The sequence below is a fragment of the Rhinatrema bivittatum genome, chromosome 4 (assembly GCF_901001135.1).
Source record: "Rhinatrema bivittatum chromosome 4, aRhiBiv1.1, whole genome shotgun sequence".
Lineage (NCBI taxonomy): Eukaryota > Metazoa > Chordata > Amphibia > Gymnophiona > Rhinatrematidae > Rhinatrema > Rhinatrema bivittatum.
The window spans coordinates 226,796,220-226,823,237 of NC_042618.1; the positions used below are offsets into that span (position 1 = coordinate 226,796,220).

The 27,018-nt window shown below is 46.4% G+C and overlaps 1 protein-coding gene across 4 annotated transcripts in view; it reads left to right on the top strand.

Annotated features, from left to right (window-relative positions):
• The window catches only part of BCL2L14 (BCL2 like 14), a 64,092-nt gene extending 37,551 nt beyond the window's left edge, over window positions 1–26,541 (top strand). For all 4 annotated transcript variants that reach the window (XM_029599792.1, XM_029599795.1, XM_029599793.1 and 1 more), the window contains 4 exons: window positions 1,379–1,510; window positions 11,635–11,702; window positions 19,073–19,339; window positions 24,201–26,541. In XM_029599792.1, the coding sequence (XP_029455652.1) occupies window positions 1,379–1,510; window positions 11,635–11,702; window positions 19,073–19,339; window positions 24,201–24,242 (509 nt within the window). In that variant the 3' untranslated portion in view covers window positions 24,243–26,541. The remainder of the gene's footprint in view (window positions 1–1,378; window positions 1,511–11,634; window positions 11,703–19,072; window positions 19,340–24,200) is intronic.
• The last annotated feature ends 477 nt before the right edge of the window (window positions 26,542–27,018 follow it).

Sequence of the window (27,018 nt, forward strand, 5' to 3'; positions counted from 1 at the left end):
ATGGCTCTATCGGGGATGCAGAAAGTGTAATAAAATACCTGTAATTCTTGTTCACCAAAGGTAGCCAAGTAATCGCACGACCCATCCTGCTCCTTGTTTTGGGATTGACTGGTCATCTCTCTGATATTTAAAAATAAACTAAGGCAGTTTAGTTTGTAGCAGTAGTAAAACCACTGTGGCACAGGACCGGTGTGAAAGATAAAACATCAGCAATCCAAAATGTGACTTATAACTTTGGTCAACATTATTGTTATTGAAAAGCAGCAGAACAGTATGAATTAACATCCTTTTTCTCAGCCACATGCACACTTTCCTTTCTTGCCACTAGGTGGCACCAGTTGTATACATAACACAAGGAAACAGCAGCAGAATGCAGTTCAATCTTTGCTTCCCCCTTAACCTCAGACCAGCAGTGAATAAAATCAGCAGGTCGCCTCGCTAGCCCACTTGAACATGTAGAAATAAAGGACCAACAAACAAGCTGTAAGTGATGCGCTTATTTCATCAGGTCACTGTAACGTTTGAAAGCTAGACACAAATATATTGGTTTAATCCAATAGAAAGTTCATTTGTTGAACACTAAAAGTGAAACTCAAAACCTGATTTGGGGTTGAATTGCAGTATTGCCCCTGCAGGTGATGATAATGGGGGGGGGGGGGGGAGCAGTTATCAAACTGCTTTTTATCTGTGGCCTTTGCAACAATTTTCAGAGCTAAAGTCAGTGGGGGCTTTCCCTTTAAACGGTTCTTCTACAGCCGCAAAGTGCATACGGTGACTTGCATATGCTTCTTTTTTTTTTTTTTTTTTTTTTGTGGAAAAGTCCACAAATGGAGTTGAAAGCGTAATTTAGAAAATGCTTTCCTTCCCCCTCCACCTTATTGCCTCTGGGAACGCTGCTAAAAGCACAAGCGATGGGAATACCCCGGGGACACGCTGATGGAGAGCAGCGTTCAGCCAGCCGATTTTACACGGTTAAAGCACTTTGCAAATTGTCCTTTTAATCTGGATCCTCCTTGGATTTTCTGTTTTCACAGATAAATGTATTATGTTAATCCAACTTGTCTGTTGCCCTTTTTATGTCTCTGCCTGAAAGAAGTTTGAACTGTATTCCATATGATTTTGAAATGTCCTTGCAGAAAAGTGTTTTATATGAATGGTATGCATTGCAAATTCATCAGAGAGGAAAATTGAGTGAAAAACAAACTTGCAAATACTCACAGCCAGTTTTGGTGGGTTTTGTTTTTGTTTTTTGTTTTGTTTTTGTTTTTTTTAAATCAGTCCGTTTAGGTCAGCAATCCACTCTGGTGTCCTGTGGGCAGGAAGAGACAAAATCTCATGTTTTTTGTGGAGGACTAACCCAGTGGAATTTGTCTTCCAGATGCTGAGACTGAACAGATCAAGTACATTGTGGACAAACTAGTGAAGATCGTTCATGCCACGTCGCTGGATTCTCTAACAGAACCCAGATATCTTTCTCGTTCATTTAGCGTGGAACCCGATGGAGGAGTAGGTAAGAGGAGAGAACACAGAGCTCTGACCTTTCGCCATACTGGGACCTTGTCTTAAATATTTCTGGTTCTGTGTGCCTGGGTTTCAGCATTTGGCCCATCATGATTTCAGTATCGAGGTTTATAAGCCTCATTCATTCCAAGAGAAATAAGTAGAGTTTGAAAGACACGATCACAATTTTTTTTTTTTTCATTTTATAAACTTTATGGGTTTTTATATGGAAATTCATTAAGTAGCTGTGGCACTCATAAACAGTGTTTCCCAGTTTTAATTTCATTGACATTTCACAGGTCAACTGATTAACGAGCAACCTGACACATTAACTGCACAACATTCTCCTTTCAGAGAGAGACAAATAACCCCCTTTTCTTGAACATACCCAGACCAGTCCAGTCCAGACCAGTGGGTTGTGCATTCCTACCAGCAGATGGAGTCAGAGAACATAGAACGTTGGGCACTGCTACTTAATGAGAGTGCCACCTGCAGCCCCTCAGTATTTCTCTGACTCCAGCAGATGGTAGAGATGCAAACCTGAAGTCTGTTAACCATTTTTTTTTTTAAACTATTAGGGAAAGGTTTTTTTCCTAGGATAGGCTAGTTTGTAGTTAGTAGTATAGCTTCCTGAGCTGTTAGGCACCTTCATGGGCCATCCCTCAGTTGAAACCGGGCGCCGGGGGTTGGATACCCCTGCCTGCATCTCGCCCACATCTGTGCCAGTGTCTCGATAGCCAGGGGCTCCTGGTTTCCTTGAGCACTGAGAAGGCTCCTCTCACTCCTTCCTCAGACTCCAACTCTTGTCAGGTTAGTTTTCTTCAAAAAAAAGAAATTAGAAAGAAAGCAAGGAAGAAGTCTTTTAAGATAGGAGGAGTTCATTTGGGGGATGGGCCATGCCGATTCAGCGGTAGGTCAGCTGGAGTGGTGAGCTTAACCCCGCAGGTCCTCATGATGGCCCGGGGCTCCGGGTAGGTCGGCGGGGGGAGGGGGTAGGCCTTCGCGCGCATGTGTGAGGCCTCTTTTTATTTTTGCGCCGGCAGCTCTCCTCACAGCAATTTTGTGCCTGCAGGGAGTTTTTTTTTCTATTTTTAGCTCCTGCAGTCGCGCGAAGGTTTTTCTGACTGGAATTCTTTTTTTTTTTTTTTATAGCCGACCGCGTTGCTGCTCGTTTTTCTCAATGGAACCCGGGCCTAAGTTGGGAACATGATGCGCGTGTGGGGCATCAGGGCAGGCCATAAATGCTAGTTCCCTGTGTTCTGCCTGTTCTTCAGGGCAGGAGGGAACTTCCTCGGGGGGAGCAGCAAGCAGGCAAGAGCTCCGGTCCTCCAGGCCACGGTCATCCTCGACGGGGGAGGGTAACTCGCGGCAGCTGCCAAGGGAGGAGGAGGCCCCTCCCATTCTTTCTCCGGTGGACCAAATTCCCACGTTTGGGGATGACCCTGGGCCACCGAACCCTCCTGCAGGGGGTGGGGTTGATTCAGGGGAGTTTTGCCCTGAATTTGTGCTCCTGCTGCATCAGGCATTCCTCGCTAGGAAACAGGAGATCCTGAAGAGAGCAGCGCAGCCAGACCCTTTGGCGGAACCTCCACCAAAGCAGATACCCATGGGGTCCCCGGACCGCCATCACCCTGCAGGGGCTCACCAAGGGGCTCAAGATGTGGATAGGTTGCCGGCCCCACTCGGGGATCCCTCAGACCCTGGGGCAGATCAAGATCCGGGACTCACCCAGGATATTTATTTATTTATTTTATTTAAAAATATTTCTATACCGTCTTTCACAAACAAAGTTTGACCAAAACGGTTTACAAAGTTATATTATAAAAGAAATCCAAAAATAGATAACTAAAATAAAAGTGTTTTAACTAAAAACAGTGAGGACATAAAATAAAATAAAAATAAAACAAAAATAAGAAACAAAGTAGAGTAATAGAAGGAAAAAAAATACAATATATATTTATAAACCCTAATCCTTTAAGAGTAACTATACTATTTTTACAAAAACAAGTAAAAGCCAGAAAAAAATAAAGGAAAATATCCTAGAAACTATATCACATACAGGTCGATCCAGTAAAGTGTGCTCCGTCGGAGCGCACTGTCACCCTGCTCTGACCCCTTATTCAGTAAGGGGAGGAAAACACGCGGCCCACCCGCGGCACCTAATAGCGCCCTCAACATGCAAATGCATGTTGATGGCCCTATTAGGTATGCCCGAGCGATCCAGTAAGTAAAATGTGCAGCCAAGCAAGGTCGGCGCTAATTTCTTCCGGCGCCAGGGAAGTGCACAGAAAAGCAGTAAAAACTGCTTTTCTGTGCACCCTCCGACTTAATATCATAGCGATATTAAGTTGGAGGTCCCCAAAAGTAAAAAAAAGTAAAAAAAAAAAAAAAAAAAATTTTGAATTTGGCCCGCGGCTGTCGGGCCGAAAACCGGACGCTCAATTTTGCCGGCGTCCGGTTTCCGAGCCCGTGGCTGTCAGCGGGCTCGAGAACCGACTCCAGCAAAATTGAGCGTCGGCTGTCAAACCCGCTGACAGCCGCCGCTCCTGACAAAAAGGAGGCGCTAGGGACGCGCTAGGGTCCCTAGCGCCTCCTTTTCCTCGTTTGCACCGCGTCACCTCATTTAAATACTGGATCGCTCGCACCGGCGAAGGGCCAGTGCGTGCGCTGGGAGAGCGGGCGTTCATCCGCTCTCCCACGGACTTTACTGGATCGACCTGATAGTAACCAGAACCATAAACAGTAAATAGCTGGGTTGTTAAGTAAAAGTAGATAGTATATAGCTTATTGGGATTAAGTGTTCAAACTATCGAGGTCTCCAAAAGCTATCTTGAATACATTTTTTACTGCCTTCTTGAATTCTTTGATTGGTGATTTGCCTTAAAGTGTTGGGAAGTGAGTTCCACAACAAGGGTCCTGCCTCGAAAAGGCTCTTTCTCGGGTTATATTTAACCTCACCAATCTAACACTGGGAACATCAAGCAAATATTTATTAGCAGATCTAAGATGTCTAGCAGGTTTGTATAACCGTAGTGAGGTACAGAGCCAAGTTGAGTCTGGGTCATGTATTAAGGAATGAATTAGAGACAATACTTTATATTTCACACGGAATTTAATAGGGAGCCAGTGTAAATTGGACAAAATGGGAGAAATATGATGTCTCATAGGTGAACCTGTTAACAATCGAGCCGCGGAATTTTGTATCTGTTTTAACGGTTTTAAAGTGGAGTCCGGAAGACCCAGAAATAGGCTATTACAATAGTCTAAACCGGCAAAAATAAGAGATTGAAGGACTGTTTGAAAGTCAGTTTTGAATAATAATGGTTTTAATCTTTTTAAGGTATGTAATTTGAAGAAGGAGTTCTTTACTAAAAGAGAAACATGTTGTGTTAGGGATAGATTAGTATCTACTTGTATTCCTAAATTACGGGCAACTTTTTTAACTTCAATTACCTCATTACCTAATGTAACCGATAGTGGTGGGCAGTTTGTGGGGTTGTCAATCACACTCAAGAGGAGCAATTCTGTTTTTTTAGAATTGAGTTTAAGCCGACTATGGCTTAACCATTGCTCGATTGTCCTTACATAAACATTGCACAATGAGAGAGTCTCAGCCCAGGAAGATTTGTAAGGAACATAGATTTGAATGTCATCCGCGTAGATCTTAAATTGGACATCCAATGTAGCTAAAATATGACACAATGGTAGCAGATAAATGTTAAACAAAACTGGTGACAAGGAAGACCCTTGCGGCACCCCAGTGGTTTGAGTATAAATTTGTGAGGATTTGCCTTTAAAGTTTAAGAACATAAGAAAATGCCATACTGGGTCAGACCAAGGGTCCATCAAGCCCAGCATCCTGTTTCCAACAGTGGCCAATCCAGGCCACAAGAACCTGGCAAGTACCCAAAAACTAAGTCTATTCCATGTAACCATTGCAAATGGCAGTGGCTATTCTCTAAGTGAACTTAATAGCAGGTAATGGACTTCTCCTCCAAGAACTTATCCAATCCTTTTTTAAACACAGCTATACTAACTGCACGAACCACATTCTCTGGCAACAAATTCCAGAGTTTAATTGTGCGTTGAGTAAAAAAGAACTTTCTCCGATTAGTTTTAAATGTGCCCCATGCTAACTTCATGAAGTGTCTTGACAACAGCGATTAGAGAGATAACTATAGAACCAATTTAGTACCGTGGCTTGCACACCGATCATTTGAAGTCTGGATAATAAGATCTTATGATCAAGCGTATCAAACGCTGCAGAGATATCCAGTAAAATCAATAGGAAGTCAGTATTTGAGTCAAATCCTCTTATATACGTATCAAAAGAGGAGAGTAAAAGGGTTTCAGTTGAGTAGCCCTTTCTAAATCCATGTTGGTCTGGGTGTAATATGTCATGCTCTGATAGATAATCTCTCAGTTGAAAAAGAACAAGTGATTCAATAGTTTTTGATAAAGAAGTAAGAGTAGCGATAGGTCTGAGATTTGAAAAGTCTAATGATGAGGATAACTTATTTTTTTGAATTGGAGTAATGGAGGCTAGTTTCAATTGATGTGGAAAAATACCAGTTTCCAATGATTGAGCAAATTACATCAGGACAATAGTCACCTAATCCTTTAAAGATGACACCAGAACAAGGATTTAGAGGGGAATTAGATAACTTTTGTTTGTTAATTATTTTTTGAACTGTCTCAGTTGAGGCTTTATCGAAAGAATTCCAGTTATAAACTGGAGTTTGATCTGAATAGGTTGGATAAGGTAGGTTTTTAAATTCAGTTATATTTTTAATTTTGGACTGAAAAGATAAGGCTATTTTATTGCAAGTATTATCGTCTATTTCAGATAATTCTAAGCTCGGAGGAGACACTAGTAACTTAACAATATTAAAAAGTACATTTGGATTTTTATTAGCCGAATATAGGTGATGTGATACAGGACGACCCGGACCAAGTGACCTCCCACCCTCAGATGGCGATGATCCCAGCGTAGAGTGCTTGTTTAAGTGAAAGGAGCTCTGACCTCTCATTCCCCAGATCTTGGAGGTCCTGGGGATCAAAATTTCACAGGAGGAATCAGACAACGAAGGTATCAACCCGGTCCTGGATTGGATTCGGGGTCAGACGACTTCCTTCCCATTCCTTAAGAAGGTCCTCAAGCTAGTGACCCAGGAGTGGGACTCGCCGGATGCTGGTTTAAAAGTGGGAAAAGCCATGGCGAAACTTTACCTGCTATCACAAAATGTTTTGGATCTTCTAAAGATACCGAAGGTGGACGCGGCGGTGTCTACCGTGACTAAGAAGACCACCATTCCTGTGGCTGGGGCCGCTGCACTGAAGGACATTCAGGACCGCAAACTGGAGATTCATCTGAAGCGAGTCTTCGAGGTCTAAGCACGGAGTCTCAAGGCGGTGATTTGCGCCAGCCTCATGCAGAGAGCCTGACTTTTCTGGGTTCCAGAGGCGGCTGCAACCCCCAGTCCTGAAGGCGGGGGGCCCTTGCAAGCTGCGCGTTTGGAGGCAGGAGTTGCCTATGTCGCGGATGCGTTGTATGACTTGATTAGGACCTCTGCACGTAGTATGGTGTCTGCGGTTATGGTACGTAGAGTGCTCTGGTTGCTAATTGGTCAGCAGACTTATCGTCCAAGTCTCAACTTTGTAACCTCCCCTTTTAAGGGCAAGCTTCTCTTTGGGGAGGATCTCGACCAGTTGGTGAAATTACTGGGGGAGTCCAAGGGTAACAGATTGCCAGAGGATAGGAAATCTTCGAGGAAGGTTTTTCCCCACGGGCTCGTTTTCGGGATTCTTGCAGATTTCGCCCTGGTAAGTCTTCAGCTCCTTCGGGGGCCAGGCTCGGGACGTCGGTCCTTTCGTGGAGGATGGCGCCCAGGCAGAATGTCCACGGGCCAGGGTGCTGGTCGTGGGAAACCTACCCAATGAAGCCAGGGGCACCCATTCCGTAGTAGAAGCTGTCTGAGGCAGCTTGTCGAGCTTCTACGCGGAGTGTGAAAAGATTACCTCGGTCTGATGGGTCTTGGAAATGGTCCAGGACTGTTACACTCTCGAGTTTTCACACCCAGTGCATGAGGCCTGTGTGGAGTGTTGCGTCGCTTCGCAGGTCAAGCGCGAGGCAGCACAGGGGACTCTACAACGGCTGTTCAATTTCCAGGCCATTGTCCAGTTCCTCTGGCGGAACAGGGCAAGGGACAGTATTTGGTCTACTTTGTGGTTCCCAAGAAAGAGGGCACCTTTCATCCTATTCTGGTTCTGCAGAAGGTGAACAGGTGTTTGCGAGTTCCCCGTTTTCGCATGAAGATGTTGAGAACTGTTTGGCCGCGGTACGCAGAGAGTTTCTCGCGTCGTTAGACCTCACCGAGGTGTATCTCCACATCCCGATTTGCCGGGGTCTCCAGCGGTTCCTCCACTTCAAGGTGATGGGCCAACATTTCCAGTTTCAGGCTCTCCCTTTTGGCCCGGCGACGGCTCCATGTACTTTCACCAAGGTCATGGTGGTTGTGGCGGCGTTCCTGCACAAGGAGGGAGTCCTTGTTCACCCGTATCTCGACGACTGGCTAATCCGAGCGAAGTCTCAGGAGGACTGCGTAAGGTTGGTTCAGAAGGTGAATCTCACCTTGCAGTTGCTCGGCTGGGTCATAAATATCCAGAAAAGTAATTTGGAGCCCATGCAGTCGTTGGTCTACTTGGGAGCGCCCTTCAACACTTTCCAAGGCAAGGTTTCTCTGGCAGCGGACCATGTAACAAAGTTGCAGGATCAGGTCCAAGCCCTGCTTCAGAGGAAGAATCCGACTGTTTGGCATCTGGGATTCTGGGATCCATGGCTTCCACCTTTGATTTGGTCCCATGGGAGTTTGCTCATTTGCATGCATTGCAGCGTGCGCTGTTATCGCGGTGGAGTCCGGTGTCAGAACAGTTCCATATACCATTACCTCTCCTTCCAGTGTCCAGAGTCAGTCTATCATGGTGGCTTTCACGCAGCAACCTGGAACAGGGAGTGGACTTAACCACCCAATTCAGAGGGTCTATCTCCACGGATGCCAGTCTATCCGGATGGGGTGCAGTCTGCCTCAACAAATCTACCCAAGGGCTTTGGTCTCCAATGGAGAAATCCTGGTCCATCAGTCGCCTCGAGACGAGGGCTATTGGGCTGGCCCTCTGAGCATTTCTTCCTCTGGTCAAGGACACAATAGTTCAAGTGTTCTCAGACAACGTGACAATGTTAGCTTACATCAACCGGCAAGGCGGGACACTGAGTCTCGTGGTGGCATTGGAGGCGAGACTATTGTTCGCTTGAGCGGAGCACCATCTCAAAGGAATCACTGCGTCTCATGTCGCAGGCATGGAAAATGTACAGGCGGACTTCCCCAGCAGGCAACAGCTCTATCCGGGAGAGTGGGAGTTAGCATGGAACCTCATTTGCACCAGGTGGGGTGTGCCTCAGTTGGATCTGATGGCAACTCAAGTCAATGTGAAGACGGAGCTCTTCTTCAGCTGTCGTCGAGAAATAGGCTTGGTAGGACTGGACGCTCTGGTATGTCCGTGGCCCACGGGCATTCTTCTCTGTGCCTTTCCTCCCTGGTCTCTCATTAGTCGGCTTCTACGACACATAGAGCGGCATCCAGGCAGTGTAGTGTTGGTGGCTCCGGAGTGGCCGCGTCGCCTGTGGTTCGCGGACATGGTGCGATTAGCCTTGGAAGGTTCTCTACAGCTGGCACATCTTCCACTTCTCCATCAGGGGCCCATATTTTTGGATCAGGAGGATCACATCTCTCTCGCGGCCTGGCTTTTGAGAGGCAGCGATTGCAGGGATATTCCGAGCAGGTCATTACCACTCTTCTTCAGGTGCGTTGGCTTTCTTCTTCTATGGTCTGTTAGGGTCTGGAAGCTATTTGAGGCATGGTGCTGCCAGTGCTCCTTGAATCCTTTGTCAATGGAGATTCCCCAGGTGTTGGACTTCCTGCAGCAGGGGTTAGCTTTCAACTCTTAGGGTTCAGGTGGCTGCCTTAGGTGACTTAATGGGCAGAGTTCACGGCCTGTCGCTGGCAATGCATCCAGACATTTTGCGTTTCCTCAAAGGAGTAAACATTTACGTCCTCCCGTATGCCAGTTATGTCCGGACTGGAGTTTGAACCTGGTGCTTCGGGTGTTTTGCGGAGCCCCCTCTGAGGCTCCCATTAAGGATTTGACCTTGAAGGCAGTTTTCCTTGTAGCCATTTGTTCTGCTTGACGCATTTCAGTTACAAGCTTTGTCATGTTGAGATCCTTTTCTTAGGATTTATGACAATTAGGTTTTGCTGCACACTGTTCCTTCCTTCATGCCCAAGGTGGTCTCTGCTTTTCATATCAATCAGGCGGTGGATCTGCCAGGATTTCCGAACTGGTCCAAGGATTCTCCTCAGGAGAGGAAACTTCATCTTTTGGATGTGCGTTGCATTCTTTTGCGCTATTTGGAGGTTACTAGTGACTTCCGGCGTTCGGACCATCTGTTTCTTGTTTGGGGGTCCTAAGAAGGGTGACAAGGCTTTGAAGGTGAATATTTCGCGCTGGATTAAGGAGGCTATCACTGCGGCTTATGTTGCCTGCGGGCGTCAGGTGCCTGTGGGTCTGAGAACTCATTCCACTAGAGAAGTGTCAGCTTCTGTTGCCTCAGGAGATCTGCAGAGCGGCGGTTTGGTCCTCCCTGCACACTTTCACCAAGCATTATAGTTTGGATGTGAGGGCGCACTGCGAGCGGGTCTTTCGGGTTCCCGCCCAGTGTAGAGTAGCTTGGGTACCATCCCACTGGTCTGGACTGATCTGGGTATGTTCAGGAAAGGAAAATTGGTTCTTACCTGCTAATTTTTGTTCCTGCAATACCACAGATCAGTCCAGAGATCTGTCCCCCTTTTCAGATTCCGAAAGACTACCTTGAGAGGTGATATTTCCTGAAGAAACAATTTGGTCTTTTTGCAAATGCTCCGGAAGGGGCAATTTCCGAGGTGGTCTTTTTGTTTTATCTGTTCTGGGCGAGAGGTTGGCGGTTAAGTTTTTGGGTTCCAGCCCCCTTCGCCTTTTAAGTAAAGTTTGGTTGTTTAGGCTTGGATACAGGTCAATACTGAGAGGCTGGAGATGGCACTCTCGTTAAGTAGCAGTGCCCAAAGTTCTATGTTCTCTGACTCCATCTGCTGGTAGGCATGCACAACCCACTGGTCTAGACTGATCTGTAATATTACAGGAACGAAAATTAGCAGGTAAGAACACATTTTCCTTTAACAGTAAATGTTTGTGCTGCCTCCAATCTGCTGTTTTGACCAAGGATGTACTAAGCCTTCAGTAAGACTGGCAAGCATATTACAGTGCTCGCAGCAGAGAATTGTGAACACGAATGTTCTGATTTGGCATCGCATATTTCCCCACTTAATGTGTGACCTTCATTAAGTCACTTAACTTCCCTATGCTCCAACATAAGCAGATTGAGGTAAGGGCCTTATAACTATATGAATGGTTGTATAATACATTATTAGAGACCTTCAGTTTTTATTTTCCCCAACAATTTGTCAGTGTGTATTAACCAAGAAAAACAAGAGAAAATTATTAGTGGAGGGGAAAGGAGTCATTTTCCAACTGATTTTGTGCTGGTGATTTGATTATTTTAAACACTGTTTTCAGTTTGTATTTTTACCCTGGGAATTTATCAAAGGTCCCTATGGTCAAGTCCAAAAGCAAAGCACACTTAAGCAGCATTATCTAAATTATCAAGAAGGCTGCTCACCCTGTAAAAATGTTAGCAGTAATTTTGTTATGGGTTTGACAGTTGCTTGGTTTTGATTGCATGGAGCAACAGTTACTACCATAAGAAATTTTCTTGGCAGACTTATGTGCTTTGATGGCAGTATATCTAATTTTTTTTTTTTATAATAAGACCTGGAACAGGCCATGTGCCTCTCCTACAGGGCAACGTGGCCTGCAATAGTGGCTGGACAGAACCCTCTGTACAGAGTTCATTCATGCGGGATAGCAAAGAACAAGTTTGTGCCTAACTATAAGATTGGCTGTTTTGGTAAGGGTGGAGGTGAAGATGAAGTCTGGGGTCCAGGTTGTATGATGAAGACTACTGACATTTTATTTCCCTTCTAGATGAAGATGACATAATACAAGATATAGTTGCACTATTGAGGCAATCAGGGGACCGTTTGGAAACGAGGGTAACAGTATTTTCTGCATTATGTTAGTGTATCCCTTCAACACTGTTTAAAATGCTGCAATGATCTCAGATGAATCCCCAAAATAGCTACCGAAATTCAGGGCTTGTTCCACTGTTTGCCTGCCACGTAAGCTCAGTAAAGATCGTGCTGCACCAACATTGGTCTGAGGAACAATACAGCAGTTTGAATGCTGCTAGTCTCCATTATCCAAATAAATGGCAGGGGAAAACTCTACACTGTCAGTGTCAAGAGTGACCCTGTGTGTTGTAATATCTTCTCCATTGGGTAGACGAGAAAGTTAATCAGTCCTTTCTTGGACTCATTTGAAACTGTAGCAGGGAAGCTGCAGGCCTCTCTTTCACTCATTCTTCTCTACGCTGCTAGTCTTGGTTGAGTGGTTGGCATTGAGATGTGCAGATTACCTGTACTGTAGAGGCATTTAGCCTGGCTCTTAGAACATAAGAAATTGCCATGCTGGGACAGACCAAGGGTCCATCAAACCCAGCATCCTGTTTCCAACAGAGGCCAAACCAGGCCACAAGAACCTGGCAAGTACCCAAACATCAAGAAGATCCCATGTTACTGATGCAGTTAATAGCTGTGGCTATTCCATAAGTCAACTTCATTAATAGCAGGTTTTTTGGGTATAAAATGACCAAGTTATGGGTGGATGCATTGGGCCACTCCTAGTTTTGGTGTATTCTGATACAAGAACTGCCAATTGCAAATGAATGAAGCAAGATTATAGACCCCACAATTAACTGGGATATAATGTTGGCATTCAGGGTCAATAAATAAGTTGCAGGTGTTAGCTTTTTCTCCTAGGACAAGCAGGATCGTAGTCCTCACACAGGGTGACATCATTGGATGGAGCCCAGCACAGAAAACATGTCAAAGTTTCTAGAACTTTGGACATATACTGATCATGCCCTAGTCCATATGGTGTTCCTCTTCAGTCTCTCTTTTTTTTTTTTTTTTTTTCTTTTTCCCACAGAGCTGTTATCTTGTGGTTCTCTGAGCTCGTGCTCCTTTCTTTCAGAAAAGTGAAGGAAAACTTTTTTCACCGATAATTTTCGGGTTTTTTCACATTCAGGTCCTCCGGTTCCCTGTAGCTTCTTAGTCAGGCTGTTTGTCTGTTCAGTAAGTTTCTTTTCGTTCCGTCTTGGTGTCCGCTGGTATCTCGCGCCACTGCCACCACCATTTTCGCCCCTTGGTTCATTTCACCATGGCCTCGTCCTCTGTGCTTTTGAGGACCATGTCCATCACGGACCTGCACGATGTGTGCAGACTCTGCCTGGGGGCATTGCATGACATTTGGGGGTGTCGTCTCTGTGACCAAATTACCCCAATAGGACATCACACTGAGCCTCGACAAGATGGAGAAGTTCTTCGGAGTGAGAAAGTCCGAGCCATCGACATCAGCACCGGTGGCATTTTCGCCGAAGGACCGTGGAGCCGCACCGATGGACACAGAGCCATCGACATCGGTTGGGCTGTCTGCTCCATCTTTGCCATCGGTGGATAGGAGCACCGGAGACCAGCTGCAGTTGGTCTCCTACAGGTCGAGGACATCAGGTTCGTCGTCTTTGACCTGGGACCGGGGAAAGACTGGGCCGAGAACAGAGGAAAGTCAAGGAAGCATTGGCACTGGTCATCATCCATGCACAATGCCAGGTTTGGGTTGGCGCCGGTGCTTGCTGTGATGCTCCCAAAGCGAACCCACGGCACTAGTGCCTATCCTCTATCGATGCCCAGAGTCCGTGACTGTCTCCATCGGTCCTGGTGTCAGTCGCCGATCCACTTCAGGTATCCAAAGATCATCTGGCCAGCCCTCCTGCCTCCTAAGTTGTTTTGGCATTGGCAATTTTCAAGATGGATTTAGAGTGCTGAATGATGCGGCAGGGCACCAATTCAGTGGCACAGACTGCACTGGTGCCTGCGCTTTCCCTGTTGGATCCGCTGCTGGTGTGTCTTGATGTGCTCATCAGTGCGATACCAACCCAGCAGGCACCGGTTCCCGGCGGACCATCGATTCGTGGCAGGGCACCGATGCTACCCCCCCCCCGGCCGATGTTGTGCTCATCGCCAGTTCCTCTGAGGAGGAAGCTACGTTGAGGCTGGCAGGGACACCATGGCCTACAAACCTTGGCCAGCTTTTCCAGGGCTGGCACCGGTGTTACCAGGGCCCAGGCTGCTGGATGAAGGCCGAGCCCCTAGGCCCCCTCTCCTGCAGATATCAGTGAGTAGGAGGCCCCATATGACCCCTGGGGGAATGACGCTACAGACTCCTCAGACAAAGACTCGGAGGGTCTCCCCTTAGAACTGTCTCCTCCAGAGGAGTGAAGGAAGTCTCTGCCTGAAGAACTGACCTTCCTTGTGAGGAAGATGGCAGAAGCCATCCCATTTCAGTTGATGATGGAGGAGGATGCCAGACACAAGATGCTGGAAATCCTCCAGTTTGTGCAGTCTCCTAAGGAGATCATGATTGTCCCAATACACGCGATCTTTAAGGAGTTGCTATTGAGGATTTGGTAACACTTCCTCACAGTTTCTTCTGTCGACAGGAAGGCTGATGGGGTTTACCTAGTCCAACAGGCGGCTGGATTCGAAAAGTGCCAACTGGCACACCAATCGGGAGTGGTCTAATCCACTCTCAAGAAAGCCAAGAACTCCTGGACCCATGCCTCTGCATCCCTGGGGAGAGAGTACAGGGCACTTGATGCTCTTGGGAGAAAAGTCTTTCAGGGAGCAATGCTTATAGCCCACATTGCCTCCTATCAGTTCTGTATGAGCCAATGCTCTCGCAACATCTGGAAGCAGGTGCAAGAGGTGGCCGAGTGACTGCCTCAAAGCAGCAAGACATCTTTCTGTCACTGGTATGTTAGGGCCTGGAGTGCGGAAAACACGATGTGCGCTCCACTTACAATGTTTTCGAGATTGCAGCAAGAGACTCTGCAGCAGGAATCTGCGCTCTCAGAATGGCATGGCTGCAGGCCTCTGATCTCCAACCCAGAGGTACAGGACTGACTCGCTGACCTGCTGTGTACAAGAGAGAATTTCTTTGGAGATAAAGTGAGGGATGCGGTAGCCCAGTTGTGGGATCATCATAAGACCCTCCAGCATATCTCTCCGCCAGCACTTCGGACTCACCGTCCTCAGCCAGGTCTGTGAGGCAGGGTCAGAGGAGGTCTTTCTACCACCAGAGAAAGTACTATCATCTAGCCCCTTGCTACCGTTCATAGGTGGGGGCTCTCACAGGCGTCCCAGGCAGCAGCGAGCTGCCCCCAACCGGTGCCCCATCCAAATCCCGGGATGGGGTTTTGACTGGATCGTGGGGAGCATATGCCAACCACCCATACCCAAGACACTGGAACCCCTCCAAGTTGGGGGCAGGGTGCAGTTCTTTGCGGACCGGTGGCCAAGTGTAACCTCGGACCAGTGAGTTCTGTCCATTGTCTGTTAGGGTATTGATTGAATCTATTTGGTGTCCCATCAAATTCTCCTCCGTGCCCATTGTGGGGGCTATTAGTGCATCAGGAGGTACTACTTCAGGAGCTCTCCACCCTCTTAACGGCCAGAACTGTTGAGCCTGGGATTTTACTCCTGTACTTCCTGATTCCAAAAAGAACAGGGAGACTCCGTCCCATCCTTATCCTAATGGCCTTGAACAAGTTTTTAAAAAGAGAAAAGTTCAAGATGGTTTCCCTGGCTCCCCGATTCCCCTCTATCTGAAGGATATGTACACCCACATCAAGATTTTTCCAGGTCACAGGAGGTATCTCTGATTTGTGGTGGGAAAACAGCACTTCCCATACAGTGTGTTGCTGCTCAGGCTAGCATTGGCCCCACGTGTCTTCACAAAGTGCCTGGCCGTGGTGGTGGCGCAGCTCCGCATCTGGGAGTGTAAGTCTTCCCCTGTCTGAACGATTGGCTGGTCAAGAGCACCTGTCAGGCAAGGGCAGAGTAATCCCTGCACGACCATCTGGGTGTTAGAATCGCTAAGGTTCGTTATCAACTCCCAAAGTCCCATCTCAGCCGGTCACCTCAATTGGACTTCATTGGAGCCCTGCTAGACAAGGCTCAGGCGAAAGCCTTCCTGCCACACACCAGGGCGCTTACACTGGCATCCATTGTGGGGGAGATTCAACAGAGCCAGCAGGCTCTGTTGAATCTCCCCCACATGTCATGTGGCTCATGTGGTCATGTGGCTCAACAGCCTCAACCCCTGTTGAGGCTGTTGAGCCACATGACCACAATTGTCCATGTTACTCCTCTGGCACATTTACACATGCGTGGAGCCCAATGGACTTTGAGGTCACAGTGGTGCCAGGCCACTCGCCTCCAGGTACGCATCCGAATCACTCCACTACTCCAGGACTCTTTGTCCTAGTGGTGGGTTCTCTCGAATTTGGAACAGGGAGTCTCCTTCCAAACTCTGCCTACCCAAATTGTCCTCTCCACGGATGTGTCTAACCTAGGGTGGGGTGCCCATGTAGACGGGCTCCTTTCCCAGGGCCTATGGTCTGCTTAGGAAGCACAGTGCCAGATCAACTTCCTGGAGCTCCAGACGATCAGGTACACGCTGTGGGCTTTCTGAGATTGGTTGTCCAACAAAATTGTCCTGATCCAGACCGACAACCAAGTGGCAATGTGATATGTCAACCAGCAGGGAAGCACACGATTGATTCTCCTCTGTCAGGAAGCGGTCCAGATCTGGTCCTGCGCTCTGTCCCAGGAGAGTGTGCTCAGGGCCATGTATCTGGCTGGAGCGGAGAACGAGGTAGCAGACAGACTGAGCCATGCCTTCAGGCCCCACAAGTGGTCTCTGGATCAGGGGGCAGCGAATCGGCTCTTCTGTCTCTGGGGAAGCCCGGACAAAGATTTGTTCATGTCCCCCCTGCAACAGGAAGCTGACTCAGTTCTGTTTTCTATACAGGTCAGATGACAAACCAGCCTCGGACGCCTTTGCCTGTCATTGGGGCGAGGGCCTTCTGTGCACGTATCCTCCGATTCCACTAGTGATGAAGACTCATCTGAAGCTGCGACAGGACCGAGAGACTTTGATCCTCATAGCCCCTCATTGGCCGAAACAGGTCCGGTTTCCAGTCCTTCAGGAGTTATCCTTCTGGGAACTGATCAGTGTGAGGACTTCCCCAGATTTCATCATGCAGGATCAAGGCAGGCTGCAGCATCCCAACCTCCAGGTACTGTTGCTCACAGCCTGGATGATAAGAGGTTAATCCTGCAGCCACTTGATCTTTCAGAGGATATGTTGTGAGTCCTGGTAGCTTCTCAAAAGTCTTCCACTAGAAAGTTCTATGGACTGAAGTGGAGGAGGTTTTCCGTGAGGTGTGAGCAGAAGGCCCTAGGTCCTTTCTGCTGCCCCACACAAAAACTGCTTGAATACCTTCTGCACCTCTTGGACGCTGGCTTAAAAACCAACTGTGTTAGTTTATCTGAGCGCAATTGGTGCATACCACCATGGTGTAGATGGTATGTCCATCTTTATACAGCCCTTGGATGTACAGTTTCTGAGGGTCCTGCTTTAATTGAATCCTCCCCTAAGGCCACCTGTTGTCTTGGGACCTCAATGCGGTGCTGACTCAGCTGATGGAAGCTCCTTTTGAGCCATTGCACTCCTGTGACCTGAAGTACCTGACATGGAAGGTGATATTTTTGGTGGCAATCACTTCAGCGTGCAGAGTCAGCAAGCTCTAGGCCTTAGTGACTTAACCACCTTATACCATGTTTTATCATGATAGGGTGATCTTGCATTCATATCCTAAATTCCTGCCTAAGGTGGTGACAGACTTCCATCTTAACCAGTCTATCATCCTGCAAACATTCTTTCCCAGGCCCCGTTCGCTCCAAAGCAAACAAGCCCTGCACAGTTTAGATTGTAAGAGAGACTTCGCCTTCTATCTGGAGAGAACAGAAGCCCATTGACAGTCCACCCAACTTTTAATTTCTTTTGTTTGGAATAGTTTGGCAGTTGCCATTGCCAAATACACACTATCCATTTGGCTAGCAGATTGCATCTCCTTCTGTTATGCCCAGGCAGAGCTGCATCTTGAGGGTCATGGCAAGGCTCATTCTGTCAGAGCCATAGCAGTGTCTGTGGCCCACTTGCAAGCAGTTCCTGTGGAGGAGATCTGCAAGGCTGCAACGTGGAATTCTCTCCACACATTCACATCTCACTATTGTCTGGCTAGGGATGGCCGATGTGACAGTAGGTTCAGTCAATCTGTCCTTTGAAATCTCTTTGAGGTGTAGAACCCAACTCTCCCTGCCTAGGGACCTTTGTTTGGGTTCAGGCTGTCTCCCCCTTTGTTACCAACAGCACTGTGGTTGTTGTGCCTGTTGGCACCTGGTTGGTGCTTGCTTGTCCCCTTTTGTGTCGGGGGGGCAGCTTGTAGCAAGGGATTCACCCATGTTGTGAGGACTACCATCCTGCTTGTCCTAGGAGAAAGCAGAATTGCTTACCTGTAACAGGTGTTCTCCTAGGACAGCAGGATGTTAGTCTTCACGAAACCCACCCGCCATCCCCACGGAGATGGGTTTCTCCTGATGTTTTTTGTTATTTTATTTTTATCTTAATTCTATGTTACGAAACTGAAGAGGGACCCTGTGTGGATTAAGGCATGCTCAGTATGACCAGTGAAAGTTCTAGAAACTTCGATGTAAGTTTTTTCCATGCTGGGCTCCATCCGATAATGTGTGAGGACTAACATCCTGCTGACCTAGGAGAATAACTGTTACAGGTAAACATCTCTGCTTTATTGCATGGACTTAATACATCTGTGAAAAGCTTGTGAGAGTTGTTCTCTCTCTTTCAGGTCAGTGAAGCTTCACTGAGCTGATGAAAGGATAACTCAAAATCTTGTCATAGCTTTTTATTGGTTGGACTTAATACATCTGTTTGATCCTTAGTCTACTTGCCTACGTGAATTAACATGGCACCCACAATTCTTTGCTTAGGATGTAATGTTAAAAACTAGAAATGACTGGAACTGATTTCAGAAGCTTGGCAGCTATGCACTAGTGTGTGGCAACATTTGAAATGCTGTTTATAGAGCATGAAGACTTATGCAATTTTATACTTACGATTAAATGGCACAACAAATTTTTTTCAATAACTTGATTGACTTGTCTTAATTGAACGGACTCTCTTAACCACTTGTATGCAGGGAAGAAAAGGTGAGTTTTTCAGGGTTGCATAGAAAGAGAAGACACAATTTAAGGAATTTTTAGACGTGCAAATTCTCACCTTTGCCTAAATTTTGCATTTTTGTTGATTGTATTGTAGCATAAATTTCATATTGTATGATAATTATGGTTGGTTGTTTGCTTGATTTTATCCTGATCTACAGATAAAAGAAGACCAGGCCTTGGCCCAAAGCTTCAAAGGCATGTTCTCCTATTCCTTCTTCAAGAAGGTGACTGATTGCTTTCTGGGCGACTTGGATCTCAGTGGGGAAACAGAAGTCCAGAAGCAGAGTGTCAAGGTGGCCTTTGCCATGGATGTCACCACCAAATTGACTGCCATTGACAACCACCCCATGAACAAGGTCATGGGGTTTGGTGTGAAATATCTGAAGGAGCATTTCAGTCCCTGGATTGAAAACCATGGTGGATGGGTATTATTCTTTCACTCTCTTTAATTTATATATTTATTTATTTTTAAGTTTGCGTTTTTTAATAAAGCACCTTGGAACATCAAGTCCATCCATTTTGATTGGCTTACTGGTTGTTCCAACATGATTACTATCATGTTTGGGTGACATCTTGTTATCATACTCTTCTAGAAGATGCCATTTTATTTGTTGTTTGAATGTGAGGACTGCAGAACTGATCATTTCAACATGCAGCATCTTTCATGTCTCTAATTAAAGGTTGCCTAATTTCATTTATAAATGCACTTACATGACAGGTTTTTTTTTTCCTGTCTTCCATATTTTAAAGTGCAATGCTTCTGTTAATGTTTTTCCTGTCCTCTTTTTACCCATTTTTGGGTGTCAAGAATTAGGCCATTGCCACAAGTGTGCTAACGGAGGACCAGGAGGGCGGTCCACCCCAGGTGAAGACAGGGAGGGGGGGGTCGCAGCCGCATAGAGGAAAAAAAAGGCATGCGTTGAGCATGCTTCTCAGCTGGGCTGTGCTGGATGGCAGAGCTTAAGTTCCAGGTGAATCAGACGGGTGTTTGGGTGGCGAAGAAAGAAATACCTCAGGAGCAGCAGGCTGACAGGGAGCCCAAGCACTACCGGCCAAAGAGGATGCATTTCCAGGGTTGAGCAGCGGGTTGCCAGGGAGCCCAAGCCCTGCCAGCCGAAGACTATGCATCCTGCACCTAGAGAGTCCGCAGGGAATCCAAGCCCTGTCTTCTAATGTATGAGCAGAGAAGGGGTGGGGCCTTCAGGATCTTCCTTCCCAACCAGGCCTCCAGAGTGCTCAGCCAGAGGAGCCCTGTTTGAGAGAGAGCTTGTTGAGTGGGATAGGGGGAGAGCAGCTGTGTGTGTGAGAGAAAGCCAGCGTGTCTGAGAGCCTGTGTATATGTGAGAGAGAATCAATGAGTGTGAGAGCTATGTGTATGAGGGAGAGAGAGTCTTGAGTGGGAGTCTGTGGGTGTATATGTGAGGAAGAGCCAGTGAGTGAGTGTTTTGGGCGGACGGGGATGGGTGGGGATTGCCAGTGGGTGTGAAAGAGCCTCTGGATAAGGGAGGGGGAAGAGAACCTGTGTATGTGTGTGTGCGTGCGTGCATGGGTGGAGAGGGAGAAGCAAGCCTGCATATGTGTGTGTGAGAAGGAGAGTGTGTATGAGAGTCAACGTGTAAGAGGGAATAAAAAGTATGCACCCTCCCTCTACTCCACTAATCCTATGACAATCTCAGCATTACTGGAAATCAAATGTTCCCAGGTATGGAGAGCTGGGGTTATTTTATTTTTTTACTGGGAGGGTACTTCCCTCTCCTTCCTGACCTCTAAACCCCACCTACCTACCCTCTTTTTTTTTTTTTTTTTTTTTTTTTGTCTTCGAACTTACCCACTCCACGGAGCAGGAGTAAGTTCTGCCAGCATGCAGTTCCCTGGGACAGCACCTAATGGTGTTGTCCTGGCCTACCCCAACCCCTTTTTTTTTTTTTGCGCCCCAGTATTTCCACGCGTACTGGGAGATATGCGTGTGGCTGAGCTGTTTCGAAAATGCGCTCGGCCCAAACACACACACATCTCCCAGGATTTGCGTGCACTGGGCTTTTAAAATCAGGTCCTTTGTGCACAGTTTTCTAGTAAGAAGGCAAGTAATGAGAGAAATTTTTTTTTTTTTTTTTTTTAAATTGTCATGTGGAAGAACAAGGATGAAAATTTTACTCGGGTCGTCCAAGGGTTCGGAATTTTCACAATTGAAAAGTTGGCAACTTCCAAACATTTTTCTGAGGGTAAATTTTAAAATTATGCATTTAGGGGGTGCTGAAGGCAGTATCCGCCCAGGGTGCCAAACACTTTAGGTACACCTCTGGCCATTGCAACCTCACCACAGTGCATATGATGTTTTCTTGGCAGAATACTGCAGAGGTCTACTATTGGTTCCTGGTGCCCACAACACTTGGTGGTCCCCTATGTTGGTCTTAGCCAGACCTAACCCTACTTAGCTTCCAAGATCTAATGAGTTTGACCTCTACCCAACTAGTATTGCTGGGTTTTTAGTGCAACAAACACAGGAAAAAAAAACATTATTTTTGGAGAGAAGCAAATTCCAAAGATGCTGTCTTTTGCATGTCTTATATATGATTAGGTGCTCTTTTGGTAGCAACATGTAAAAGTTCATCATGGATAGGGCATGTCTGCTTTAACAGTTAATACTAAGGCAGATTTTCTAGATGAGATCTGCAGGGAAGCCACGGACATTCCCTGCATAGTTCTACAAAACCATAGTGTGTGTACACAGCATCACAATGAGCATACAAAATTTTCCCAAACCTAGGGGCCAATGTAAAAAGCTGAGCTGACACTACCCTGGGTTTTTAATCCCATTTTAAGCGCAGATTTTTCAGCACTAACCTAACCCCGGCATGGAATAGGGGTTTTGGCACCGAAAAAACCCTGCAGTAAAACTGGAGTGAAAATGTGTGGCAACATTAGCACATCCCCATGCAAACTGTAGGGGAATAAGCTTATTAGCTATTACCCTGCAAAGCAAGGAGGAGCACTAGTGAATAGAATGCCTAGCGAGTCGTCTTTTACCATAGGCGATTTAACTCCTGGTCCGAGGGAGAGTTAGCCTCCTCTCTACTGTGAGAAATTTATCGGAAACCACTCGAGGGAGGGGGGGAGTGGGGCAGGCCAGGTAGGTGAGTCCTCCCCAACAGGACCAGTGCAAGGGTATTGGGTGCCTTAAACAAACCTTCTGCTTTGTGCCCCAGTCCACACCCCAGCTCCGGCCCTGACCTCATTCACTCAAGGCCCCCTTAAACACATTTAGGTTCCTTGTCTCAGTCACACGTGCACCCTTATACAGGCCCCCCCCCCCTTTCTCACTAACACCATTGCTGTCTCGTACATACACAATCCCTCTCATTCATACACACACACAAACAGAGGTGCCGCTCGTGGCGCACTGAGACGCTGCATTTGTCGGAAGTGAGCAGGATGGGTGCCGCTTGCGACCCGCCAGGTCTCTGCTTTGCTCGCGGCCTGCCGTCTCTGCTCCTCAAGGCAGAGAGTAGGATGGGCTCCGCTCACAGCCCCACATGCTTACTCTTCGCCGCCCCCAATGGCTGGCGCCCTAGGCGACTGCCTAGTTCGCCTATTGGGACGCACCATCTCTGCTTCCCAAGCAGGCCGAAGATCATTCCCATCTTCAAAACAATATTGGCTGGGTGAGTCCTTCCTCCCTTCCAAGCACTATCAAATTAGCCAGGCTGGACTGGAACTCCAGTCCTTCTACAATAGCCCAGACCCTTCCAAAGCCCCCCTCCCATCCCAGGAAACCCCAGCCAGATTACCTACTTGGCAGTTGATTGGTCTCTCCACTAATGGCTGTCAGTGAAAGGACCAAGCCCCTTTCAGAAGGCCTGGTGTTTCACAGTTCTGAAAGGGATTGGGTCCTTTCACTGACAGTGGAGGGACCAATCTGTTACCAGAGAGAGAACAGCCCTGCTGAAGGAGGTAAGATCTTTTCTGGATGGCATTCCATGGGGATTGAGGGGGATGAATAGGGAGGGCTCCAGGATGAGAGTGGGATGGTGGGAATTCCGTTCGACCAACTAATTTGAAGGTGGGTGAAAAGGAGGGGAGGACTCGCCCAGCCCACTCTGCTCTGAAAGGAGGGAGGAATTGCCACTTGAGCTAAGGTAAGAGAGGGAGTTCAGCTCAAGGTTGGGTAACATTTTTGGGTTTTAAAATTATTTTTGGGGTGGAATTTTGCTGTAATGACATGCAAATGGTAGACTAGTGTGCTGCTTTTTTTTTTTTTATTTGCATGTACTTAGCTTCTTGCAATGTAACAGGGACCACATTTATTTATTGCACACATTAACTAAAACCCATGCTAAAATTTAAATCTGATTTTAGCACAGGTTTTTATCAGCCTCTTAGAGCCCAAATGTGCAGAGCATTTTTTCCCACAGACAAAATGAGAAAAGCCATTTCATACATCTGGCCCTTCTAATGATCCAAATTCACACATCTCCTTGCTCTAATCTGTGGATATGGTTTGAAGAAAAGAGAAGTACTTTCCTTGTTCTAGAAGTATCAGACGATGTGGTCCATGTTGGCCGTTCCTATGCCTTGGCCCTCTGGTGATAGAGAGAACAGACAATTAAAGGGTGAATGTTGCCAATATTCCCCATCATGGTGCTGTAGAGTTCTGCGCCCCCCCCCCCCCCCCCCCCACCTATGCTCAGGAGTGTGGATAGGTGTGGGGAGACACCTTCTTTATCGCTGATCATTCTGCTCCATGTCATTGTATTGGACCATTTGTTTTGTAATGTTTTTCATGTCTGGCATTTTTTTTTTGTTTTGTTTTGTTTTTAGGGAAGAGGTGTACGGGCATGCTAGTAATAGGATGTGCTCATCCTAGCTATTTTTTATTTCTTTTTCCAGTCCATAACGCTGCTTTTCAGAAGCCAAGTATTACAAATACTATAATGCACTGGACGAGTACGTTACTTCTACATTTTCATAGGGTCTTGCAATCCAGGTTGCAGAAGGTCTGCTGGGGTGAGCTTTTTATTCCTAGTTGTAAGATTTTGCTTTTGAGCACATAGCTGGTTCCATAACTGTGGGTAGTAGCCCTTCAGTAGAGGACAGTAAAAGGGTTTGCTCGATCATCCCAGGATTACATTTTTATTATATCTGTATATTCTCTCCATGTCCTGGATTTCATGGGAGCCATGGAACAGACTCCCTCCAGCTTCTCCTGTATGGTACTTGAGTTTCACAGTGTGTTTTTCTTTTTTTTTTTTTTTTTTGTGTGTGTTTTGTTTTTTCTTTACCTCACAGGGACACGCATTAGGACTATCAACGGATGAAGAAGTGGAGTAAATTCAGTAAGTACAATCTGCTGCCAAAGCCTCCACACCTGCCAGTCCAAGTACATTTTGACCTTCAACTGTGACAAAATCCTGAATGAAACCCTCAAGCTTTTGTATAAGCAAGACTTTAAACACACTTTGTAACAAACAAGGAAGATATTATTTTATGTTTTTCCTATCTCAAGTGAAGGCCTTCAGTTTAAGACTAAGTGGAACACCTGATGCAAGAAATGGCACCTTCTTGTGTGATCAACTGAGCAACAACCTTAAATAAAAAATGTAGAGGGGTGTGAGTGACAGCAGCATGGAAAGTAAGACTGAAAGCTGAGGAAACCAAGATGGCTTTTCATCCTGTGATCTTTTTCTGAACACAAGCTTTTGTGTGGAATTTGAGGGGACAATTCAGGCGTAATAGATGTGAACTGATGTACAGATCCTCTGGAGGAGCAGAAATTTGTTTTGCTGTGAGCACTCTCTGCAAGGTTCTTGGGATAAAATATAATGCAGAAGCCCCTGTGCGATGGACTTCCAGAACTGTTGAGAAAAGCTAATTTTGTGTTTACTAGCTGATACACTGAGTGCAGTGCAAGAAATTTTAAACGGAGTGGCTTCTAATGTACAGAATACATGAGTTCTGTATTTAAAAATAATGTACTTGGGCTTGATACTATATTTTTTTTCCCCCTACACTGGACAGCTGTAATTTTTATTGACAAAAAGATGAACAAGAAGTGTTGTAGGAAAATTTTGAATTACTGAATGCATAGACACTGAAGTTTTCTTGTATTTGTAAACTCCTGAACAAAGCCAGAGCCTCTGACACTGCCAATGACCTGATAGTTGTGGAGCTTAAATGACATGCCACAAACTCAGTCTGCTGCATGAGAGTGTTTGTTCCCAGGATTGTAAGTTACTTAATTGGGACCTTATTTTCCTGTTCTTTGCTAAGAAAAGGATCTTGACCAATGGTCATTGTATAACAGTGGGTAAGGACAGCTCATGGCATGTGCGCTCTAGGCCCTATCTAGTACTGGTACAGTGGGTGACCATGAACAAGCTGTTATGGGCTTGTCTCTCCCCCCTCCCCCATACCAAATTGGGGGGGGGGGGGGAATCCTTAGTAAATCAGCCCTTATCTCTCCTTATGCCTCACTTTGTCAATATGGCATTAGCTCATCCTGCCTCTTTCTGTGGAAGCTTGTATGAGGTCTGGGGACATTGGCCATGCATGTATGTGGCTGAAAAAAGAACAGTGGGGTCTCATCAAAATTGTTTGTTTAAAATCAAAATTAGGAAGGTTAGTAACACTAGTTGGGATGAAAACAACTGGTATTGAAAATAACTGGTGCACATATATATGAGAACCCAATATTTAAAGTTATTTAGCCAGATCAGTAGTGACTTATCCACCTAAATGGGGGCTGCTGAATATCTGGCTGTTTAATGGTCACCACTTAGCCAGATAAGTGGCTTATTTTGGCTAAGTAGATAAGCAGGTAAGTCAGGGATGTAACCATGTGCTAGTGCTGAATATCCCATGTAAGTTACCCATAAATGCTTAATTCTGAATATTGACCTCAATATGATTTTTTTTTTTGCCACATTGATCAATTAGGCATTGTTTTTCTTCTACCCAATTTATGAGAATACATTTTCTTACTCTCATCAAGATCAGGCTCTTAAGTCCCAGGGAGATATCTTTCTGTAGGAGCCTGGGTCCTTATGTCTGTCCTTGTCATTTTCCCCCCAGTTACAATATCCAAATCCCCTTCTACTCCACTCCTTTTGTGCTCTTTAGTAATTCTTGGATATCCCTGGAAAACCTTTCCTAGCCTTGGAGTAAGGCTGCTGGAAGCCTACTTTGTTATATGATGGCTTGACTTGTCCTCTTGGCAGTAGGTGTTATGGCAGCACCTCACAGAGGACATAGTACCAGCCTAAGGGGTAGATTTTCAAAATGTATGTGTGCGCATCACCCAGCCCGCACACATGGACGTGCGATTTTTTTATAATGTGCGCGCGCGCATGTTATTAAATGCCAGGTCAGCGTGCACAAGGGGGGTGTAGAGTTATGCAATTACGGGTGGCAACGCATGGGGCCTTCCCTGGTTCTCTCCCAGTCCGTTCCAATTAAGGAGCAGACTGGGAGGGAACTTCCCAACCCCCTATCCTGCCCTATCCCTATCCTAACTTGCCCAATTTGTTTTTATCTCACCTTTTGCTCCTTCCTCTGAGCAGGTTGCGCACACACACGCTGGCACAGCAGCAAATGGCCACTGGGCCGGGTGCCTCTAGCCCCACCCCTTTTTCAAGCCCCGGGACTTACTCACATGGCAGGACAGTTTGAAAATTGGCCCAGCACACATAAGGCCAGGCCGCGTGCTGGGGTTTGAAAATTCACCCCTAAGATTGCAGGATTGTTCCGTGATTCATAAAATCAAGTAAAAAGCACAGGATCTATTACCTCTCATATAAACTTTGTTGCACTGCCCCCTTCTTCCCCCTGCCCATGTTTCAGTCTGCATCTTCATTAGTATACGTAATATGGATGACAACGGTATCAGTTCTTCAGAAAGGATTAAGTTTTTGTCCCGTATCTCAGTGGTGTAGTCAGAACTGATAATGTTATTTTTTTTGGGGGGGGGGGGGCAGGTGAAACGTGGGTGGGCAGTAGGCATACAGATCCAAGCCCTAATCCTATCGATGAATAATGCCAGGGAGCATAACTTTCAAACAAGTGCAGGCAGTGGCATATATGCATGTATGTGACTGCATGTAGATTTACT